Here is a 20,964-nt window from a genome sequence, read left to right as displayed (position 1 = left end):
GTCGGAGGGTTGCCAGTTCAAACCCCGCCCTGGGCATGTCGAAGTGTCCTTGAGCAAGACACCTAACCCCTAACCCCTAACTGCTCTGGCGAATGAGAGGCATCAATTGTAAAGCGCTTTGGATAAAAGCGCTATATAAATGCAGTCCATTTACCATATAAATGCAGTCCATTTACCATATTCATATCCATATTCATTTATTTTTTATTTGGAGAAATGTATTTAAGAATGATTCCTTATGTAATACAATTATTGGATTAGTTATATTATATGGAAGTGTTTTTTTTCAGCCAGAATTAGTCAGTTTCATCAGTTTCAGACATGTTTCACCTTTTAATAAAGATTTTTGTCCACCATGCTCTTTCTGTATCAAATAGTCATTTGTTTAAAGCAATAATAAAAAAAATTAAAAAAAAAGATTTTAGACTTCTAATTTTATTGTGGATTTATGTTCCAGACCTCCAGCCATGCAGCATATCCCGGCCAGTGACAGGCTCACCATCTACTTCCACGCTGTGTTGTCCAAGGACTTTAAGTTCGACCCGGACAATGACAGGATATATTTGCAGGCTGGGGACAGGATTGGCACCTGGAATAGCAATGCTGTTGAACTAACAGTGCCTCGGTAAGTTTCTTTAAAAAAATATTTGATGGAGACCGTCTGTGGACAGTATTTTTCACTTTATTCTAAATGTAACAGTGATCTTGTACAGTTGGCCTACTATCATACATCATCAGTGTTGTCATTATGGTGATTTTACATCACTTCCCATTCGAAAATATTGAGTGTCTTCAGTTAGAATCAACCTGCAGCAGCACAGCTAGTATTCAACGACATGGTGTGATGTAAATGCGACTAGAGGTACCCTGTTGTATTTTGTGCGATAGGAATCCTGTATCGATTGGTACTGTTGGTGAAATTAATTTTGTTTACTTGTGAACAGTCCTCAGGGTGACTGCAATGTGGGGAAAGTGATTTTGAATCTTGACACACAACTCAAACTATCACTCACAGCATGCAAAGCCATTTATCAGTTTATTGGATGCTATGTGATAGACCATGTCTCCTGACAGTCTCCTAAGAGGTGTGAATTATCAGTGACCATATTTAAATGGTTAGGAGTATCATGTGATTTCAAGCATAGACATAGTGTATTATCTTGACTGTTCCTTATGTGTGTATTTTCAGGGATCTGGGAGAGCATGGATTTTTTGTGGAAGGAAAGCTGGTGACGACCAGAATCAAAGCAGCTTCCGTTTCCATACCTTACAAATATGTTGTGTTTAAAGGAAAGAAATCAAAGTATGTGTTTGAATATGTCTATAAACTGGACTCAAAGGACACAACCAACAGATGTCTCTTTGTCAAGCCGCATTTGCTAAATGAGGAAGGTATAATTCTCACTTTTTTTTATTTAGATTTTTAAATTACAATTTTGTGTAAAATACAGTGTCCTCTTCACCATTAAATGAAAACCATTATACATAAATTATGCACGTACAAACACATACACACATGACCTGTTCAGTTTGAGTGAATTATATATATATATATATATATATATATGTGTTTATGTATTTATTTTATTTTATTTCAGGAGAATGGCACCAGTATGATGACATCATTTGTGTGGAGCCCTCAAAAAATATATTTTCAAGGGGTATAGCATATGTTTGGGCTGATCAAAAGAAAAACATTATTCACGGTCGTGAAATTGCAGGAAGGATCATGCTCGGAACTATTTTTGACCTTCTTAGTTCCTGGAGCGAAATTAACCTGAAGAGTTTCCTCTCTCAGCTTAACCAGTTCTACCAGGTTTATGCACACCCATATGTGTATGAGGAAACTTCAAAAAAGTGGGACTCCTTAGATTATGGTGAAGAACAGGTAAGGTAACCGCTACATAGGGCCTTTCAAGTTCAATAATAATAATAATAATAGTGGGTTACTTCAAAGCAATGGGAGATATCAATCTTATGGTAATGTTGTCACACCCACCACAACAGTGGTAAGTGGTAGCCATTTTTTACTGAGCATAAGCAGAGATTGAGTGGGCGAGAGTCATTAAGGCAGTTGAACTGGGGATGTCTATGACTCTAGTGTATGTGGTGGTGCATTATGTTACATTACATTATTTTAGCAGATGTTTATCATTTATGACTTACAGTATAACATGCTTTCACCCAATTAATAGCAATAGTGCCAGACCTATCTAACAGCTGTCCCAGACCAGTGAGTTTAGATGCAGCATGACTAAATCACGAGTGTTAACTGTGCTAGCCATAACCAAAATACAAATTCTGAGTACATGGGGCATACATCCATAACAGGTCATAAGAAGGGAATACAATTATTAAGATATAACATAAAACAATACAAAATTAGAATTAGTACAAAATATGAGGAGGGAATGCGTTTGTATGAATATTACCTGTGGGTAGGTACGTGTACAACAATGGAAACCTTGATGAAAACTGATGAGATGATGAGAATTGAAAAATAACATTTATAGTAAAATCATGTCTGCTGTTAGGATGTTTCTCTGTGGCTGTCGTAGAATGATTCCAGTTTAGAAAAGGTGCAATGTTCCTGTACGAAATGAGTATTGTACCTTATCGAACCTGTGTAGTTGTTCCAATGACCATGATATGCACTTTTGTATGTCGCTCCTGGATAAAAGCATCTGCTAAATAAATGTAATGTAAAAGGTGCAACGTGTGATCCTGCTTCTATTTCCTCCTTGAAGGTGAGCCTCCTGCTAAAGCAGGTGGTGGTGGAGCGCGTGACTCCCCAGTTGGGTAAGGACAGCAGTGGGAGGGACACCTTCATCAAGGACCCATTGTATGCCGCTGTGATCGTGCTGTACATTTGGAGCACGTACAAGATCAGGCTGGATAATGGAGAACTGTCCCGGCTCTGCATTGAACTCTGCCTGCCAGAACTGCCCAAAGATGACTTCTTCAGTTACTGGGCAGATTTTGTCGTATCGTTTTCACATATAAAGAAGTAGGTGCATTGCTGGTTTTTTGTTTTGAATAGAAGTGGGTTCGTATTATGGGTTCATGCCTTTAGATCACTGATTTTTTTGTGGCCCTGATAGTTTATTTGGAAGTTTGTCAACAGGTTATTTGAATATTTTATTTAAATATGTGATTGCCAAATTGTGTAACATTAATTTATTCGGTCATTGAGCAAAATGTGGTTGACTGGAAAAGATTTTGTCAAAACAGTAGCCAGGCTGTACATATGGGCAAGTTTACTTTGAGAAGTGAAATTTGAGCAGTGAAAAATAATGTTATGGGCTCTTCTGATGGGTAAATGCCAGTGGTTTTTTCTCTGTATTCTTGCCTGTTCTTGCATACTGTACTGTTTCTGGTGGAAGAAATCATTGTGTATGGTTGTCATGGGGGGGACCACTCTAATGTGGGGTTTTTGTTCCCAGCCTGTCTGAGATGGTGCGGTCGTTAGTTGATCAGGTAAAGACGAAGGGGATGCCGCACTGGATCCTGGCTGTTCCTCTCCTTCACTTGCTGAGGGAATTGTCCGCGCCCTTTGAACCCATCTCATGCACCAACTCCCCAACATATGACCTCTCCTGGGCAGGGCTTCGGGGGCTGAAATCCAGCAGTGGCGTATCCAGCTACAGCCAAGATAGGAGGTGCTCTCTCTCTTCCTTACATTATGTGTAGTGTTACATTGCAATACATTACATCTAGAGTGATTATCCATTTGTACAGCTGGATATGTACTGAAGTAATGCAGGTTAATTGCCTTGCTCAAGGATATAACGGCAGTGTTGTACTTGGGAATCAAACCTGCTAGTTTCTTAACCATTGTACTCCACCTGTGTTAGGGTTCATGCATAGGGTTAATCAAAAAATTATTATTAAAATGTTTCCTTGTGTGGAGGTCATAAGTAGAGGTCCTTATTCAGGCATGGATAAAATAGTCAATGTCAATCACAAAATAAAAGAAATGTGAGTTGAGGAAATTTCTACACTTGCCAACAAGGAATAAGACAAGGACCAATCAACATTTTAAATGTAGCTGGCAATTTACAAATCACTGTTCTTACAGCAACCATTGAATGAAAACTGCAGATAGGAGCATTCATCAGTAGATTAACTTATGCTTATGAAAATTAGTTAAAATATCAATATGAGCTGTGAGCCATAGCTTGCGATTGCATGTTGTGAAAATGTATGTGTTCACCAAACAACTTTCTGGTTGTGTGGTGCGCTTGACCTCACCACTCACAATTTGTCTTTTTTTTTTCTCAGGGCCATAATAAAAATGATGGAAACCCGCAAACACCTATTTCAGGTGGACGTGCTGCTGGCTCGGTCGTGTATGTGGGTGATGACTGTGGAGGAGTTGGTTGAGTGCGGCTGTATTGCACAGATAGGCTTGCTGGACCTCCTCCAGGCCTTTCATCTGAAGGCTCCGGCAGATGTGACTATGAGTTATATGGTAAGGAAAACGGTTATTTGGTTTTTTCAGTCCATGACCACAACAATTATGTCTTTGGTTTCCATGTCTAGTGTATTCACCCCCCAAGTGACCCATGAGCCTCTCTAAATTTAAGTGCCGAAATATTTTTGTTTGCCGTTCATTAGTGTTGATACCCCATTATGGCTACTCTTTTATAGTACAGTGTTAAGCAACCGTGGTCCTGAGGATGATTCTGGTTTTTGTTCCATCCAAACCTGTATACTTCCCCAAGGGTTCTGCTTAGGATATGTTTTGTTTTGTTCCCACAGCATGTGTCTGATGTGATCACATATATTCAGAAAAATCTTGTTGAACAACAGTACAGGTAACATTTTTTTATGACCATTTAGGATCATGCTGTTAAGAAATGAAATTTCAGTTTTAATATGGTTGGAAACCATATCATCAAATATTTATTTATGTCATGTGCCAGTGCTCACTGTGACATTCATCTGCCAAAGCTGTGAAAATGATATGTTATGTAATTAGAAGTGCCATTACATATGCAATCCATGATCAAAACTTTCTTAGTCTGCCTGTCTTAGTGGAATGTACACAGAGACCTTTTATTTTACATATCCAAAAAACTGTGTTTTGTTTTTGTAGAGTTGCTGGTTGCAGCAAGAATTAAACCAAAAGAAAAGTTCAATTTTACATTTTACTATTGCATTTTACAACAAAGTGTCACTGATTTCAGGAAATGGAAGCTCCATTTCCCCCTATTTTGGGACCTTTATTTATGTGTTTTTATAATTATTTGTATTTTGTCAATAACACTTGTAAGGCATCCACTTAGATTGCATTGTCTTGTAAAGGTTAACTGGTTAACTGTTTTTTACATGGTGACCACAGTTTTCAAGGTGAGGACTATGGAAGAGCTTGTCTGACAACAGCGATAAAACTATTGGAGAAAATCTGCAGAGGAGTAAAAACTTCAGGTTACAAACATGAAATCGCCAAGATCCCTGTGGCATGTATGAACATGGTTGCCTCGGTTTCAGACTTTTTCCTGTCCTGCCAGCCTCAGGTATCTATAAAGACACACACACACACACACACACAAATAAATCTACTAGTCATTAGGGTTTTAAGACCCATCTCAGCTGTTCATTTGGCTGCCTCTTCTGCACTGAGTGACAAACCGACCACTGGCTGCATGTTTTAGGAGACGGATGTCGGCGGAGCCAAGATGACAGCGAAGGACAGAGAGCTGCTGGGACAGGCCATGAACATCATGAGGAGATGGGTCAGTCAAACCTTCCGGAACAGGCTGACCACCGGTATCTTCAGTACCAGCTTTGCGTCCGAAATTGAGGTGAGGGCATGATGGGACAGGCATTGGGGATGTGTAGAATAATTGTTAGGGAATTGAATTAGGAGACAAATGGATCTGGGGACAAATGGACAGTATGTAAAAATGGAATCTACCTAAGCCACTCTGGATAAGAGCATGTACTGAATTCTGAAATATAAATGTCAAATGTAAGGCTTCTTGAACCTCGAAACAAGTGAACTCCAATTTGAACCATAATAATATGGTGCTGTGCACAACTGTTTGGCAAATTAGATTTTTTTTTTTTTTTACTTGTGATGTTTCATTTGACAACTTTTATGTTGTGAATTACTTGTATTTTGAAATAATTACCTGTATTTTTTACATATGCAAAAGACGTACAACGAGAGGCCTGTGTAAAATGCTATTTATTAATATTTTCACAATGCTTTGACAATTTTTTATGATTATTAGATGTGGAACAACATAATTTCTCTCAGTTTTAAAAATGAGGAATTCACAAAGGAATGGAGACTCTTGTTTACAACAGATCTGGAAGGGAAATTTGAAAAGGTGAGAAAATAATTTTTTTTAACTTCTGTTTTCTGCAGTTATACTGCATGTCACGTAACAAAGCGTTCTGTAAAATGTTCACTTTTTTACGATCAAAATGTTTTGTATTTCAGGAGCCTCCATTGAACCAAATCGAGATCTATGGTTCCAGTATTGAAAAAATTGATGAATCCTATCCCCATGTTGCAAATTGCATTGAGAAGTGCGCCCTCCAGGCAGTGACCTATGTTTGCCAGGTATCCTGCCCTAAATGTTTAGTGTGCTTTTTTCCTCTGCATTTCTCCCTGATTTGAAGTGGCCAAACATGTCCTCGATGCAACGCTCATTGCAAACCTGTCATCACTTCTGGTGAATGCAGACAAGCGCGCGCTCTTCTCTGAAGCACATGATATCAGCTGGTACTTCTTACCACACCATAGATTGTAAGTCGGACTCATGAGTTGGAGGAGGACACTTCCGTGTGCAGCAAAAAAAAAATTGTAATTTTTAAGTATTTTTGTATTTAAACTTCTTATTTCCATTATATTTTTTGCTAAATTGACAATGAGGTGTCTCAGTTTTACCAACGGGGTAAGACAATTTCACTTTTCAAGTAAAGGTTTAATTTTAAGTCTCATTACCAGACTAAAGCACTTCTTGAGGCAAACGTTTTTTTGGAGTGAGTATCATCCCTGGATGCTGAAATCATCCCATCTCTTGGTGGTATTGTGCAACCTCTTGAGCCTGTTGTGCAATGTCTTGCAGGGCTGGCACTGACACAATCTGGATTAAGTACCAGAGTGCAGGGGTTCTGTAGGAATAAGAATGCCAACAATTTCCTGATATAATTTTGCCTCTTATATTTTGTTCCTGGGTGGAACAATGCTGGACCATCTGTAGTTAACTTTGGCAAGTTACTGTTTGTACTTGCTGGGCTATTTAAAGAAAAAAATATAACACTCTGTGACTCAAAAGGTCAGGACAAATGTTAATAGAATCCGGATGACTGTTTTTCATGTTAGTGAACTAAAATTCCAGAGGTTTCCACACGGTCATAAGCAGGCAAAGAGTGAATAAGCAGTACCTTATTTTAAAGTTGGAACTTTTACCCCTTTTGAATCATTTTTCTATTGTGATCACGATAATCTGTGTTTCATCGCTTGCTTGCTGCTGTGGTTGATCAGGAGTTCTCCAGCATGGTAGCAGCATTAGCCTAGCTGGTTTGACAAAAAGTGGGACTTTTTCATAATTCAAATTTTGACTTCATGCGCTAGTCCTTGCCCTATCGAATATACAGTACAGGTACTGCATGTGAAAATATGCATTTTGTTGAACTATTTTAATTTATGTTTTTTATACAGACCAAGGCAGAAGCAGAGGTTTTTGAGAAAATCAAGATAAACTGGAAGTTTGGAAAGCTGGTATCTACCATCATCGAGAAGTCCTGGCCCAGGGATGCTAGGGGGCATTACCTCGAGAGAGAGGAAGTGATCCTTCAGCACATGCTCAACTGGACCGCTGCCAGGAACATCTTTGAATTGCATGGTGCTCTCCCACTGTCTTCTGCTATGTGACGTCGTGTTTATGTGCACTCCATTGTAGCAGAATCATATTTTACAATTCTTGGACCTTTCTCTGTTCCTGAGTTTGCTATCATGGTGTAGCATTTCAGAATATGTACACAGTAGTCAAAACTCTCCTTGAAAACATTGTTGAAAAATAATTTGAATGCAATGTTGTCTCGTGACCATGTGCAGTGAAGGGGGGAGCTCAGCACAGCCTAGGTGGAGAGGGAGGGATGATGAAGACTGTCACCCATACTCGTAATGATGTTCTTTCATGAATGCATGGTCCTTCTTTTTAGGTGCAGATGAGAAGCTGATGGACAAGCTCAGCAAGGAGGCCAAGGAGCTAATGGACACGGCCACCTTGACCTTCACCTCTATCTACCGCAAAGTCCTCAGTGGAGCCATAGAGATCAAGCTGCTCAATCACATCCTGGAGAACCAAAATACCTTTATTGAGCTCTTGACAATAGGTAGCTAATGGGTTTAATTATTTTTGTGGAAATACCTTTGCTCCATGCATAACAGTAACCTCACTGAAAAAAGTGAGCAGCTGTTTATTTTTATACCATTTTGTGTGGGACAAATTGTTTGGGTGAGCCAAGGCTTTTGCTTTGTGGAGCTTGCTGCTAAAACAAGGACAAGTGCTGTACTCCTGAGAGGTCAAAATAAACAGGATTCTCTCTGTAATTTTTGGAAATTAATTGGCTTTTGATGAGTTGTTAGGCCATCATTATGTGCGCCAGGCGGAGCCTGGAGGGGATCATGCGTTTGATCATGTGTGTTTGTGCGTGTGTGTTTGTGTCTCTGTCCGCAGCTAATCTCACATACTACTGGGCCGATCAGCCTAATATTTGTTGTGCATGCTTACAGCAGGCCAAGGACCCGAATTCCTGAATATTTATCAAATCGGTCAACGACAAGTATTTTATTTGAATTAATTTCCATAATTGTTGAACATTGAAATAGATTGAGTGCTAAGTCCTCACTCCTCCTAACCGGCTGGTAGGGGCCGCAAGTGATCAACAACTGCTTCCGTTTGGAATGTTTTTCACGCCTGGCGGAGATCTGCACTCTACTGAGTGTACTCTTCTTGTTTCGTGATTTGATGGTGATTTTCCTGTGAGTCGCTGAAAAGGGATGACAGTGTGGAACACATGCATTTTCCAGACTGCCTGTCGGACAATGAGAAGTGCAAGGACAGCTCTGCCATGAGGAGGCTGCTGCAGTGGAGAAGGGACGAGGTGGAGGCAGTGTATCGTGAGAGGAAGCTGGTGGAGAGTCTGATCACCATGTCCGACAAACTGCAGGAGCACATCGCAGGTGAGTGTTCGATACAGTAAGCGGGTGAGTGATAGTGACTGAGAGTGAGAAAGCCCATATACACCTCACTAGATTCTGTGTGTGTTTCTGCATCAGTAACACATCACTGGACAGTGTGTGCATGGGTATGTGCATGTATATGTGTATTAGTTAGAAGCTCAAAGAGCATGTTGTCTCTCACTGTTAACACATGTCCCCCATCTGTGTGTACCTCCTTTTCAATGCAGTCTCCATGGACAATCTAGAGGCAAAGCGGCAAATTAACATTGAGGTGATGACTCTTGACCAGTTCATGGACGTTCAGAAGTTTGACACTTTCTTGTCTGACACGGCCGGCGTGGTCACCTTCTTCAACCTCGACCAGAACACAAAAGAGATGGCGAAAGTCCTGTGCATGTTGAAGGGCAGCTTCATTTTTTGCATGTGTTGGGAGAATCAGGCAAAAGAACTCTCTAGGAGAAACCCCCACAATGATGGTGAAGATGACGATGAGGAAGATGACTACAATGAGGATTTAATTGTTGCAGAGGAAGAGCAAGAATTACAACTGGTGGCCACGCTCCCAGTGATATACAATGATATTTATCAGCCGTCGTACGCTAAATATGAGAAGATCTACTCTGACCTGAAAAGTGGGGCTCTCAAACTGGGGGAGGTGGATATCATCTTCAAGGCTTATAAAGGCAAGTACGAAGAACTGAGGAATGAGCTGGAGATCATGTGCCGGACAGACCAGTTAGGGGAACGAAACTGGATCCAGAGAAGGGTGGGACAGATCGAGCAGTACCACGAGGTCCACCTGGCTGTGGAGTCAGCCCTGGTCATCAAAAAGGTCAAAGACACGCTCTGCCTTCAGGGGGACTTCAAGGTCCTGGACATGCTGCTTGAAGTTGTAAGTGATGAAAACCTTTGGACGCTATGTCCATAGTATATTACAGTAAACAGTACAGTTCCTTTCAGGGACATTGCGACACACTGGTTGCCAAACTGTGGGCCGGGACCCACTACTGGATTGAGATGGGTCACAAAATGCATTACATGAACATTACGGATGTTTGCATATCACAATTATGATTTTAGATAATGGAAATATCTAAATCAATATCAATATCTAAGTCTATATCAAATCAAAAATGATATCTCATATTTAAGCTTGTGTTATAATTATAACACAATTCCTCCTTCAGCGGGCATTTGCAATCTTTTTTGTAAATTCAGAAATGGATCAGGTAGGAAAAGACATACGAAGAAAAAACCATTACAAAGCTTCCATTACAGGCCCCTCGATAGTTTTTAATAGGCTGTATATAATGTGTATGCTTTTAGGATTCTTTTAAATGTTTTCTGGCCTATGATTTTGCTTATGAAAATCCTATGTTATTATTGTGTAATCATGCAGTATTATCTATATCAAATAGACATCTGTTCAAGGTCTGGGTTTTGTGCTTTTTTTTAAATCTTCAGGCTGATGTGAACTTTAAAAAAGAGAGCCTGGACCGCATTGATAATAACTTGATTCAGGCCAAGAGGGACATGGTGGAAATCACTGAACAACGTCTTCTGTGCTTGCAAGAGCTCGGCGAGAGAAAAAACTTTGTCATGTGGGTCAAAGAGGCCCTGGAAGGTGAGGCGAGGGTAGATGAACAAGTCATAATTATGTATTTTTATTATGTACTTTGCTTTGCTCAGCGGACACAATTATCTACAGACACTTGTGTATTTTTCAGATGCAAATATGTATCATTGATACAGCTGGCTATATATTAAAGCAGGTTTACTGGTGAAGCTTAAGCTCCTTCACTCAGTCACCCACTACAACAGAAGAACATAACATTTCACAATGACAACAGGTTCTTAAGTCCGCCTAAGCTTATCATTTGCCTTCATGTACAGAACCTGGGTTTATTTGGAGTTGATGTAGGTGAATCTACATGGTTTTCATGTCTTAACCGCAGATATCAACGAGCTGAAGGTATTTGTGGACCTGGCGTCCATCTCGGCTGGAGAGAATGATCTGGATGTGGACCGCGTGGCCTGTTTTCATGACGCTGTTCTGGGCTACTCCCCCATGCTGTACGAGCTTAAGCCCAACTCTGGGTTTGATGTCTTCAAGGAGACACTGAAGAAGTTGTGGAAAGCACTCGACAATGATCACAACCTCCCGAAGAAGCTGGTAAGATGAGCTTTATAATTTTATCACTTCAAGAAGGAGAGAGAAAGAATGGAATGTACATATTTGTTGGAATATTCAGTGTCCATGCTCAAAGTAAAAGGTCCAGCTGAGTCCAAGGTTATCCTCTCCATTTCAGCGAGACACTGCTCGCCACCTGGAGTGGTTGAAAACCGTGAAAGAAAGCCATGGCTCGGTGGAGCTGTCCTCACTTTCCTTAGCTTCTGCCATCAACAAGAAGGGCATCTACATCATCAGCGCGCAAAACCAGAAGAAGGTTAGTCTGTCTGTCTTTACCTAAATGAAGGGGTGTAAACCCTCTGTTATGATTCCAAACAAGGCTTATTTTTTATTTGGATTTAGTTTCTTTGCTTATGCATAGATGCTCTCATTTGAAACCAAGCATTGGTTGCATGTTCTAGTTGAGTCTGGATACAGCCCTGAAGCTGAAGATTCCAGAGGAGCACGAGGACGGGCAGGAGATGCGCTGCTATTCACTGGAGGAGCTGCGGGAATTACAGAACAAGTTGATGCTGATGTCTGGGAAAGGGGAGCAGGGCCAGGGTGAGGTGGAGCACTTCGTGGAGGTAAACTACAATCAGACTGCTTCAGCTGTAGTTGCAGGTTTAAGCTTCTATGTCATAAGCTAACTGTGAAGTTTTTTGTGCTTCTCAGGTCTTTGCTGGCATCCAGAGACTCACTGTGGCCTTTGTCGACCTGTACACTGCCGGGAACCCACTGTTCCGTCACTGGGAGGCCAACATCAATTGCAGTGCAGTCAATGGAGATGGCATGGCGGGCATCATCATGGACTTCAATCTGAACACTGCGGTGGGTGAGATCATGTTGGAGGGCGACATGCTGGAACATCTGCTTGAACTGTGCAGGAAGATGGAACGGTGCTTGGAATTCTGGAAGGCCTTTGTGGACCAGCAGAGATCCCAGCACTACTACCTCAACTACTTCACTGCAGAGCAGATCGTCTACTTGTGTGACAGACTGACCCAGAAGAAAGTGGGGAAGCTGGATGGCCAGGCCCTAATGATGCTGTCCTTTATCAAGCCTAACTGTGGAGTCCACGATCTGAGGCAAACGTGGCATGAGCTTCAGTATGAGCTCCTCACCATGGCTCCAGAGCAGAACGAAGACATTGACTTTCAGACCTTTGTGGAGAAGACTAACAGCATGGAAGCGGCTCCCACATTTGAAGAGGAGGCTGCTGACCTGCCGAGTCTTGTGGAGCGGGCCAGTGGCTCACGAAAGCTGGATATTGTGTGGAACGCCTATATGAGGGACATGCAGAGCTTCCTCCCAGGCTCCTTGGATGTCAGTACCTTGGGGAGGCTGTTGGAAATACTGGCTAACCAAGAGGAAGATGATGACGATGATGAGGTTGAGTTATTCATGTTAGCTGAGAGGAAGGAGAATTGCGTCTTCCGGACCCTTCCAAATGGTCTGGTTTGTGGGCAACCAAACCTTGTCATCTGCCCACGGGCTGAAGTCTTGAAGTCGTGCATCAGCGTCTACATGAACAGCGGGCATGAGCCACTGCCCACCTACGATGAGGTGCTCCTGTGCACCGCCGCCACCCCCTATGAACAGGTGGAGCTGTTCCTCAGGCGGTGCCTGACTGCTGGCTGCAGAGACGAGAAGATCTACACCCTCCTGTATGCGGAGGACCTGGCCTACGAGGCCAGCTACAGGGTGGAGCAGCTCTTCCAGAGGCTAGAGAAGCAGTGCTCTAGGCCCTACAGGCTGGTGATCATCTGCAGCGCCGACCGGGAACACGCCTATATCCCCTCTGCCTTCAGCCAGTACCGGCTGCACATGGTCCCCCTGGAGTCCCTGGAGAAAATCCAGGGCTACCTGTCCAGGCACTATACCGTCCCTTCAGAACTGCCCAGTGCCGCTGCTGTGTTCCGAGACAGGAAGTTTGTCAGGGTTGTGACATCCAAAAGAGCAGGAGTGGGTCAGTGGCATCAAGTCTGACATTAACTGCCCAAGGGGGTGGTTGTACCCGTATATAATAGTGTTAAAATAATATACAATTGGAAATGCTACCATGTGCCATATCAAGTTTCTTTCTTTGGACAGTACAGTATAACTCATTAGCTCAATTATTAATGTGAAAATTAGGCCATATTTCAGCAGTTGGATTTTTACATCTGCACTCTATTTCCTTACATTAATACAACCAATGTTAATGGCACATAGTCATCATTCCTTTATGTATTGCTGTTGCTTTTGACACTGTCTGTTTCCTACACATCTTTTGAGAGATCAGGAGAACGCTTGTCTGTGACCTCTTGGCAGCCATCATAAATAGTTTGCATGGTCTGGAGCTTATATAAAGGCTCACAAAATTCCACTTTAACTTGATGGCTTTTGAATTACAGCAGTGGTGTGGATCATGGTGTAAAATGTGCAAATGTTGCCCTTGCTGATATCTGTCATGCTGTGCTTTTCAGGTAAATCTCTTTACATTCAGAGGCTGTACGAGGAACTAAGGAAAACCACCAAGAGACCCTCTCTGCTGAAATGCATTCGTTTGATTGAGCCAAGTGTTGATGAAAACGTTGTCCTGCAGTCCTTGATCAGTAGCCTCCAGAAGAAGGAACTCACAATCTTCCATTTTGACATCACATCCTCTGTAAGCATTATAAAATTGCCTGGTGTGATTTAGCTTTTAAGAGAAAACATGTTTTAAAATACAGCTGTCTTAAACGGGATGTGTGGTTTTTGTGGTTTATACGTGCACAATCAAGCATGTTTAGAAATTGGTTTAATTTTTTGGAAAACAAGCAAACAGAACAAATTTATCTTAGAGGCAAATTCTGTGCAATACAATACGCACATAGCTTACATATAAACTTTTTATAGTTTATATGCAACTTTATATGTATATATATATATATATATATATATATATGTATGTGCTTGTGTACATATATTTATATATACATATATATATATGTATGTCTGTATATGTGTGTGTGTATATATATATATATATATGTATATGTATATGTATTTTTATCACAAGGATTTCTCATTCACTGTAATGACATCTTTGAGTGGTATAATGCCCAACTGACATCGTCCGTGAAGTTGGGTTCACTCTTTCTTTCAGGATAATTTGCAATTCTTGAATAGGAAAATGCATAAAATACATTTAAACTTTTTTTTAACCATATAAAATTTCTAAGTTCAGTATACTGTATTCATTTTTTACTTAATGTTATAGTTAATGAGCTCTGGTTGCTTTGTGTGCTAAATATTGCAGGTGCGGAAAGGCCTGTATGAATTTCTTTTCAAATTGTTGGTGTTGCGCTACCTGATGGATTCCGAAGGTCGCATGTGGAAATGCAACAACACCCATTTGTATGTCATTGAGATCTTACAGTTCATGGGAGATGTCTCCAGAACTGACAAAAGAACTGTAAGTTTCCATGGCACTTGGCAACAGTACCTTTTTGCGCACACATAAAATTTATTTTTCCAAATTTTGCTTGAGAATTAATTTTGATTTTTATTTGTGCCTCCTTACAGCGTTCACATGCTCAGTTTGCCTTCCTAGATGTCTTTCCAAAAGTCTTTTGTCGTCCCCCGAAAGAGGTCCTGGAATTGGAAATGCAAATGCGAGATGACCCTTCCTTGAAGGATGAAGACCCACTTATGGACGACCAAGAGTTCCGAAGTGAAGCCTTCCAAAGACCCTATCAGTATTTAACAAGGTTCCACAATGGCATCAGTCTGGACGAATTCAGGTACAACGGTATCGAGGGGACTCACGTACAGTGCCTGCAGATGCTTTTTGTGTACTGTGGCATCGTGGATCCTTCATGGGCTGAGCTGAGGAATTTTGCATGGTTCCTGAACCTGCAGCTGCGAGACTGTGAGACGTCTGTTTTCTGCCAAATGGATTTTGTTGGGGACACCCTGGGTGGTTTCAAGAACTTTGTGGTGGACTTCATGATTATGATGGCTAAGGATTTTGCCACACCCTCCCTCAGCATCTCTGACCAGAGCCCAGGGAGGCAACTGGTGGACCTAGCTGGGGCCACTGAAGCTGACCTGGCCCCCTTCCGTATCAGAAAGCGGTGGGAATCTGAGCCACACCCGTACATTTTCTTCAACGATGACCATATATCCATGACTTTTATTGGCTTCCACTTGAAGGTGAATGGGCAGAACAGCGTTGATGCCATCGACCCCGTAAGGAAGACTGTGATCAAACCAAATGTCATGAGCCGGGAGCTGTATGAGGGACTCAAGTTGCAGAGGGTCCCCTTCAACATTGACTTTGATCAGCTCCAAAGAGGCGAGAAGATCGAACGCCTCTGCAATGTTCTTGGCATCCAGTGGCCTATGGATCCAGACGAAACCTATGAGCTCACCACTGACAACATCCTTAAGATGCTGGCGATCCACATGCGCTTCCGATGTGGCATCCCTGTCATCATCATGGGAGAGACAGGCTGTGGGAAGACCAGACTCGTTAAGTACCTATGCGAACTGCGGCGGAGCGGGGTCCCCACAGAAAACATGAAACTTGTTAAAGTCCATGGTGGGACCACCTCAGACATGATCTATGCCAAAGTGAGGGAGGCAGATAACATAGCCTTGTTCAACAAGCAGAACTTTAAGTTTGACTCCATCCTCTTTTTTGACGAGGCTAACACCACAGAGGCTGTCAGCAGCATCAAGGAGGTCCTCTGTGATGGCACTGTGAAAGGACAACCCCTTATTCAGAACACTGGACTGCAGATCATTGCTGCTTGCAATCCATATAGGAAGCACTCGGATGAGATGATCCAAAGGTTGGAATCTGCTGGATTGGGATACAGAGTTAGAGCCGAAGAGACCGACGAAAAGCTGGGATCTATCCCCCTTCGCCAACTGGTGTACAGAGTCCAGGCCCTGCCCCCAAGTATGATCCCGCTGGTCTGGGACTTTGGCCAGCTCAATGACTGCACAGAAAAAATGTACATCCAACAGATAGTCCAGAGGGTGGTGGACACTAATTCAATCAGCACGCAATACATTGAGATGATTACCAACGTCTTGTCTACCTCGCAGAAATACATGAGGACGAGGAAGGATGAATGTAGCTTTGTCAGTCTGAGAGATGTGGAACGCTGCATGCAAGCTTTTGTTTGGTTCTACAAAAACCATGAGATGCTGCTCACAGAGCTTAGGATGTTTCTGGATGGGATAGAAACCCCAGAAAGAAGTGGGAGACTGCAAAGATTGACTGAGAGTCGCAATCCTGTTGAGTGGTCCCTTGTGATGGCTGTGGGAGTTTGCTACCATGCCTGTTTGGAAAATAAGGACAGCTACCGGAAGAAAATCTGTAAGCTCCTCCCTGAAACGAACACGCCCCAGAAAGTTGCACAGGAAATTTCGCTCATGCAGGACCTCCTTCTGAGTGGCTTTCCCCTTGGGGAAACTATTGCTAGGAACAATGCATTGAAAGAGAATGTGTTCATGATGGTAATCTGTATTGAGTTACGGATCCCCCTTTTCTTAGTGGGGAAACCTGGGAGTTCAAAATCCCTGTCTAAGACACTTGTAGCAGATGCCATGCAGGGCCAGGCTGCACACTCGGAGCTGTACAAAAAACTGAAGCAAATTCACCTGGTCTCCTTCCAGTGCAGCCCCCACTCTACTCCAGAAGGAATCATCAACACCTTCAAACAGTGTGCCCGTTTCCAGGAGGGCAAAAATTTGAGGGAGTATATCTCTGTGGTGGTGCTGGATGAGATTGGCCTGGCAGAAGACTCCCCCAAAATGCCTCTCAAAACTCTTCACCCCTTGCTGGAGGAAGGCTGCATTGATGATGAACCACTGCCACACAAGAAAGTTGGGTTCATTGGCATCTCCAACTGGGCCTTAGACCCGGCTAAGATGAATAGGGGCATTTTTGTGTCCCGTGGTGACCCAGATGAAAAGGAGCTATTTGAAAGTGCAAAGGGCATATGTTCCTCTGACAAGATGGTCTTGGAGAAAGTTCGAAGCTACTTCCAGCCTTTTGCCAGGGCATATCTGAACGTCTGCCAGGAACAGGGTAAAGGTTTTTTTGGCTTACGGGATTACTACAGCCTGATAAAGATGGTGTTTGCCATTGCCAAAGTCTCTACCCATGAGCCCAGCCCAGAGCGCTTAGTGGAAGCAGTGCTGAGGAACTTCAGTGGCAAGGATAATGTGGATGCAGTCCACGTCTTCATCACCCAACTGGGTATTAGCCCAAACATGGAGAGCATCAGCGCCATTGAGCTTGTGAGACAGAACATCTCAGCCATCGGCCAGGATGACGAGTGCCGGTACCTGCTGGTTCTGACAAAAAACTATGCCGCTCTCCAGATTCTTCAGCAGACGTTTTTCTCTGACCAGCACCAGCCTGAGATCATCTTTGGCTCCAGCTTCCCCAAGGATCAGGAGTACACCCAGATCTGCCGCAACATCAACCGGGTTAAGATCTGCATGGAGACTGGCCAGACCATTGTGCTTCTGAACCTGCAGAACCTTTACGAAAGCCTCTATGATGCCCTCAACCAGTACTATGTCTGTCTGGGTGGCCAGAAGTATGTGGACTTAGGACTGGGAACCCATCGTGTGAAGTGCAGGGTGCACAAGGACTTCAGACTCATTGTCATCGAGGAGAAAGAAGTGGTCTACAAGCAGTTCCCCATCCCACTCATCAACCGACTGGAGAAACACTACCTAGACATCAACACTGTCCTCAAGAGTGATCAAAAAGGACTTGTCCTAGAACTAGAGAAGTGGGTGGGACTGTTTGTGACCCTTCGTGGCCAACACTCCATGGTTGCACGCTTGCCTAAGTACCTACCAGTCGATGTCTTCATTGGCTACCACTCTGACACCTGTGCTTCAGTGGTCCTGCAGGTGACTGAGAAGCTGAAGGAAGAGTCAGAGATGTCTGATTACCATAGACACATCCTGGATGAGGCTAAGCTGATCCTGTTGGGCTGCGCCACTCCAGATTCGGTGGTGCGTCTTGACTCCACTGCCCTCCCCAGCGGGGAGACTGAGCAGCTGGCTCACGTGTACTTTGAACAGCAAAAGCACAGCTCTCTGGCTGACTTCATCATCTCTCACACCCAGCAAGAGGAGTGGTGCCATGCTTCTTTCACTGAGGTAACAGAACTTCTGCCTTTGAAGAATAAAGCAGATCCATGAATCCAATTGAATTGCCATTGTGCAGGCATATCTCAGGCATACCTTTGTCACAGTTTTGAAGTCCATGTTTCAAATTATTAGCATGAATGCCAAACCGGCAGTTTTATATTATGTTGCTACTGTTTTTTTGCAAATTCATTTTGAAATCATTTTTGTTTTATTTTCTTTTTATTTTTGTTTTAATGTTTTTTTTTTTTCAGGTGACAACATTCTCAAGGCTCATGACAGCATCAGATATTGGGCTTCTCCAGGACGCCGCTTCTAACATTGAGCTACTCTCCCTGCAACAGTTTGACACCGAGCACTCCTTCCTCAAAAAGATAAGGTCTGTTACAGATCACACTGTTTCCCATGTTTGTGATGTCATTTTTGGTTCTTTTGAACCTTCTATAGACTGAAGCTAATTGATCTTCTGTGTCCTGGCGAAGATTAATGGAGATATTTGAATTTTACCCGTATTTTTAGACATTTCCTAGACTCCACATCTGGATTCAGAATACTCATTATTCAAACAGATTTCAACGAAGGCTCCCAGAGTGCAAACCTCATTGCTTCGGCAAAGTAAGTGTCGTCTTGGCTCATAACTTTTAGTATTTTGCTATATTTCAATATAAAACTGATATGAGCCATGTAGCATAATGCTTAGGGTACTCTGCGGCTGTACAATCAGTACCCAGGTGAGGCAGTGCCTTGAACAAGGTACTTAACCTGAATTGCTTCAGTGAAATATGCATCTGTTTAAAGGGATTTCATGTGAAAAGAAGGCACGGTGTATAAATCCCTCTGGATTAGAGCATCTGCTGTGTGACTGAAGTGTTAAGTAAACTTGGCTGTCTTTCATAATTCACATACATTTCAGGTACTCTGCAATGAATGAAATCAGCAAATCAAGAGATGAAGAAATGAGAGGGAAAGTGTTTGTGTACTTTATCACCAAGCTTCCAAGAATGGAGGGAGGGACTTCTTATGTTGGATTTCATGGAGGTTAGATGTGACACTCAAATTTTTCCACATTTCCTGAGGGACAAATAATTAAGCATGTATCTCTCCTTTACCTAGCAACAATGATAGTAATGATTGCTTGCATGTACATAACTTGTACTTCTTCAGCAGCTGAGAGCATTGTACCATTGGATTGTGCCTAAACTGCAGCCACCAGGAGTGTATAACACCCATTTGTGCCAGTGTTCACTGTAGATCATTTACAAGCACAGTGATTTCCTTTTGAATGTGTAGACCCTGCAATGCCATAGAAATTGGTGTTCTAAACCAAGCCTCTTCAACACGCTCCCCTTAATGAGTATAGGCCCCTGGAAGTCGGTCCACATTGATGACCTCCGAAGGTCCAAGGACATCATCTCGGACATCAAAGCCTTGAGAGGTTTAACTATAAGCCAGCTCTTTGAGGACAAGGTGGAGGAACATGATGGTAAATGTAAAAAAAAAAAATTCATACTGACTTTTTTGCACTCTTAATGACAGGTGTTATTCCATTGTTTTATGCTAACTAACAATGCCAAATGTCACTGGTTGGTGAACTGCTACCTTTACAAGACCACTTCAGTGTTGTGGTTTATAAATTTAGAATTTTGAATAGTTTATGAATATTACCACCGTCTTCTTGATGTGATGTATTGATACTAAAATAGTTTTTTAATGTATTTTTTTCACAGCAATGGAAGTGGAGGACATGTACACAGCAACAGGAGAGCAGGAAATGGAATGTTCAGAACCCACAGTGAGTCCCTGATGCATTTACCGTTTTCTCTATTACATTTCTCATGTTTTGCTTCAGTCCGAGATCCTGCATAGAAAGTCTGCATGGCATTTCTGTACTGTGAGATTTTGTGGCTCAAATAGTGATATTAATTGTGAGGTCTAATCAGCATTTAGGGGAACCCAATATCTTGATAATACTACAGTTGTTATTGACTGATTTCTTAGTTATTACTGTCAGTACGCATATTTGTATTCCTGAGAGTTACACTGATGTTCTCCATGTCTGTACGTCACTCTGGATAAGAGCGGCTGCTAAGCGATTGTAATGTAAAGTAATGTATTGCGTCATATATCAAGTTGGTTCTCCTTCTCATAGCTCCAGTTGCAAGCCATGTCAGTCTTCCTTTCTCTAGCGTGAAACATTTCTTTCCCATGCCTCGTGCTCTTCCCCTGCAGGACGGCTGGGAGGCGGTGCTGGACACCACAGCACTGGTGCGGAGCTGTGTGCAGAGCGCAGTGCGCATGCTCAAAGACCAGGGTGAGGGTGGAGCCCGCAGCACCAGGAGGGTGGAGATCCTTCTGACGCTATTGGCCGACAGCGAGGAGCTGAAAGGTACTGTACCCCCGCCCCTGTACTTAAACGATTGCTTTTATGTAGGGCAGGGCAATA

The 20,964-nt window shown here is 42.5% G+C and overlaps 1 protein-coding gene across 8 annotated transcripts in view; it reads left to right on the top strand.

The window, feature by feature from the left end:
* LOC118216532 (E3 ubiquitin-protein ligase rnf213-alpha-like) overlaps positions 1-20,964 on the top strand; it is a 47,848-nt gene that overhangs the window by 6,512 nt on the left and 20,372 nt on the right. For 7 of the 8 annotated variants that reach the window (XM_035397783.1, XM_035397788.1, XM_035397787.1 and 4 more), the window contains 29 exons: positions 458-625; positions 1,190-1,392; positions 1,599-1,888; positions 2,748-3,007; positions 3,444-3,659; positions 4,282-4,471; positions 4,762-4,817; positions 5,345-5,519; positions 5,658-5,807; positions 6,240-6,338; positions 6,452-6,574; positions 7,679-7,862; positions 8,182-8,355; positions 9,053-9,205; positions 9,433-10,097; positions 10,670-10,829; positions 11,161-11,378; positions 11,515-11,652; positions 11,798-11,962; positions 12,051-13,344; positions 13,844-14,025; positions 14,659-14,814; positions 14,925-18,533; positions 18,776-18,900; positions 19,041-19,136; positions 19,435-19,559; positions 19,882-20,004; positions 20,249-20,313; positions 20,751-20,907. In XM_035397783.1, the coding sequence (XP_035253674.1) occupies positions 458-625; positions 1,190-1,392; positions 1,599-1,888; positions 2,748-3,007; positions 3,444-3,659; positions 4,282-4,471; positions 4,762-4,817; positions 5,345-5,519; positions 5,658-5,807; positions 6,240-6,338; positions 6,452-6,574; positions 7,679-7,862; positions 8,182-8,355; positions 9,053-9,205; positions 9,433-10,097; positions 10,670-10,829; positions 11,161-11,378; positions 11,515-11,652; positions 11,798-11,962; positions 12,051-13,344; positions 13,844-14,025; positions 14,659-14,814; positions 14,925-18,533; positions 18,776-18,900; positions 19,041-19,136; positions 19,435-19,559; positions 19,882-20,004; positions 20,249-20,313; positions 20,751-20,907 (9,719 nt within the window). The remainder of the gene's footprint in view (positions 1-457; positions 626-1,189; positions 1,393-1,598; positions 1,889-2,747; positions 3,008-3,443; positions 3,660-4,281; positions 4,472-4,761; positions 4,818-5,344; positions 5,520-5,657; positions 5,808-6,239; positions 6,339-6,451; positions 6,575-7,678; positions 7,863-8,181; positions 8,356-9,052; positions 9,206-9,432; positions 10,098-10,669; positions 10,830-11,160; positions 11,379-11,514; positions 11,653-11,797; positions 11,963-12,050; positions 13,345-13,843; positions 14,026-14,658; positions 14,815-14,924; positions 18,534-18,775; positions 18,901-19,040; positions 19,137-19,434; positions 19,560-19,881; positions 20,005-20,248; positions 20,314-20,750; positions 20,908-20,964) is intronic. The other variant, XM_035397789.1, reaches the window with a different exon arrangement.

The sequence above is a fragment of the Anguilla anguilla genome, chromosome 17, assembly GCF_013347855.1.
Source record: "Anguilla anguilla isolate fAngAng1 chromosome 17, fAngAng1.pri, whole genome shotgun sequence".
NCBI classification, from domain to species: domain Eukaryota; kingdom Metazoa; phylum Chordata; class Actinopteri; order Anguilliformes; family Anguillidae; genus Anguilla; species Anguilla anguilla.
This window is presented reverse-complemented; position numbering and strand designations above follow the sequence as displayed.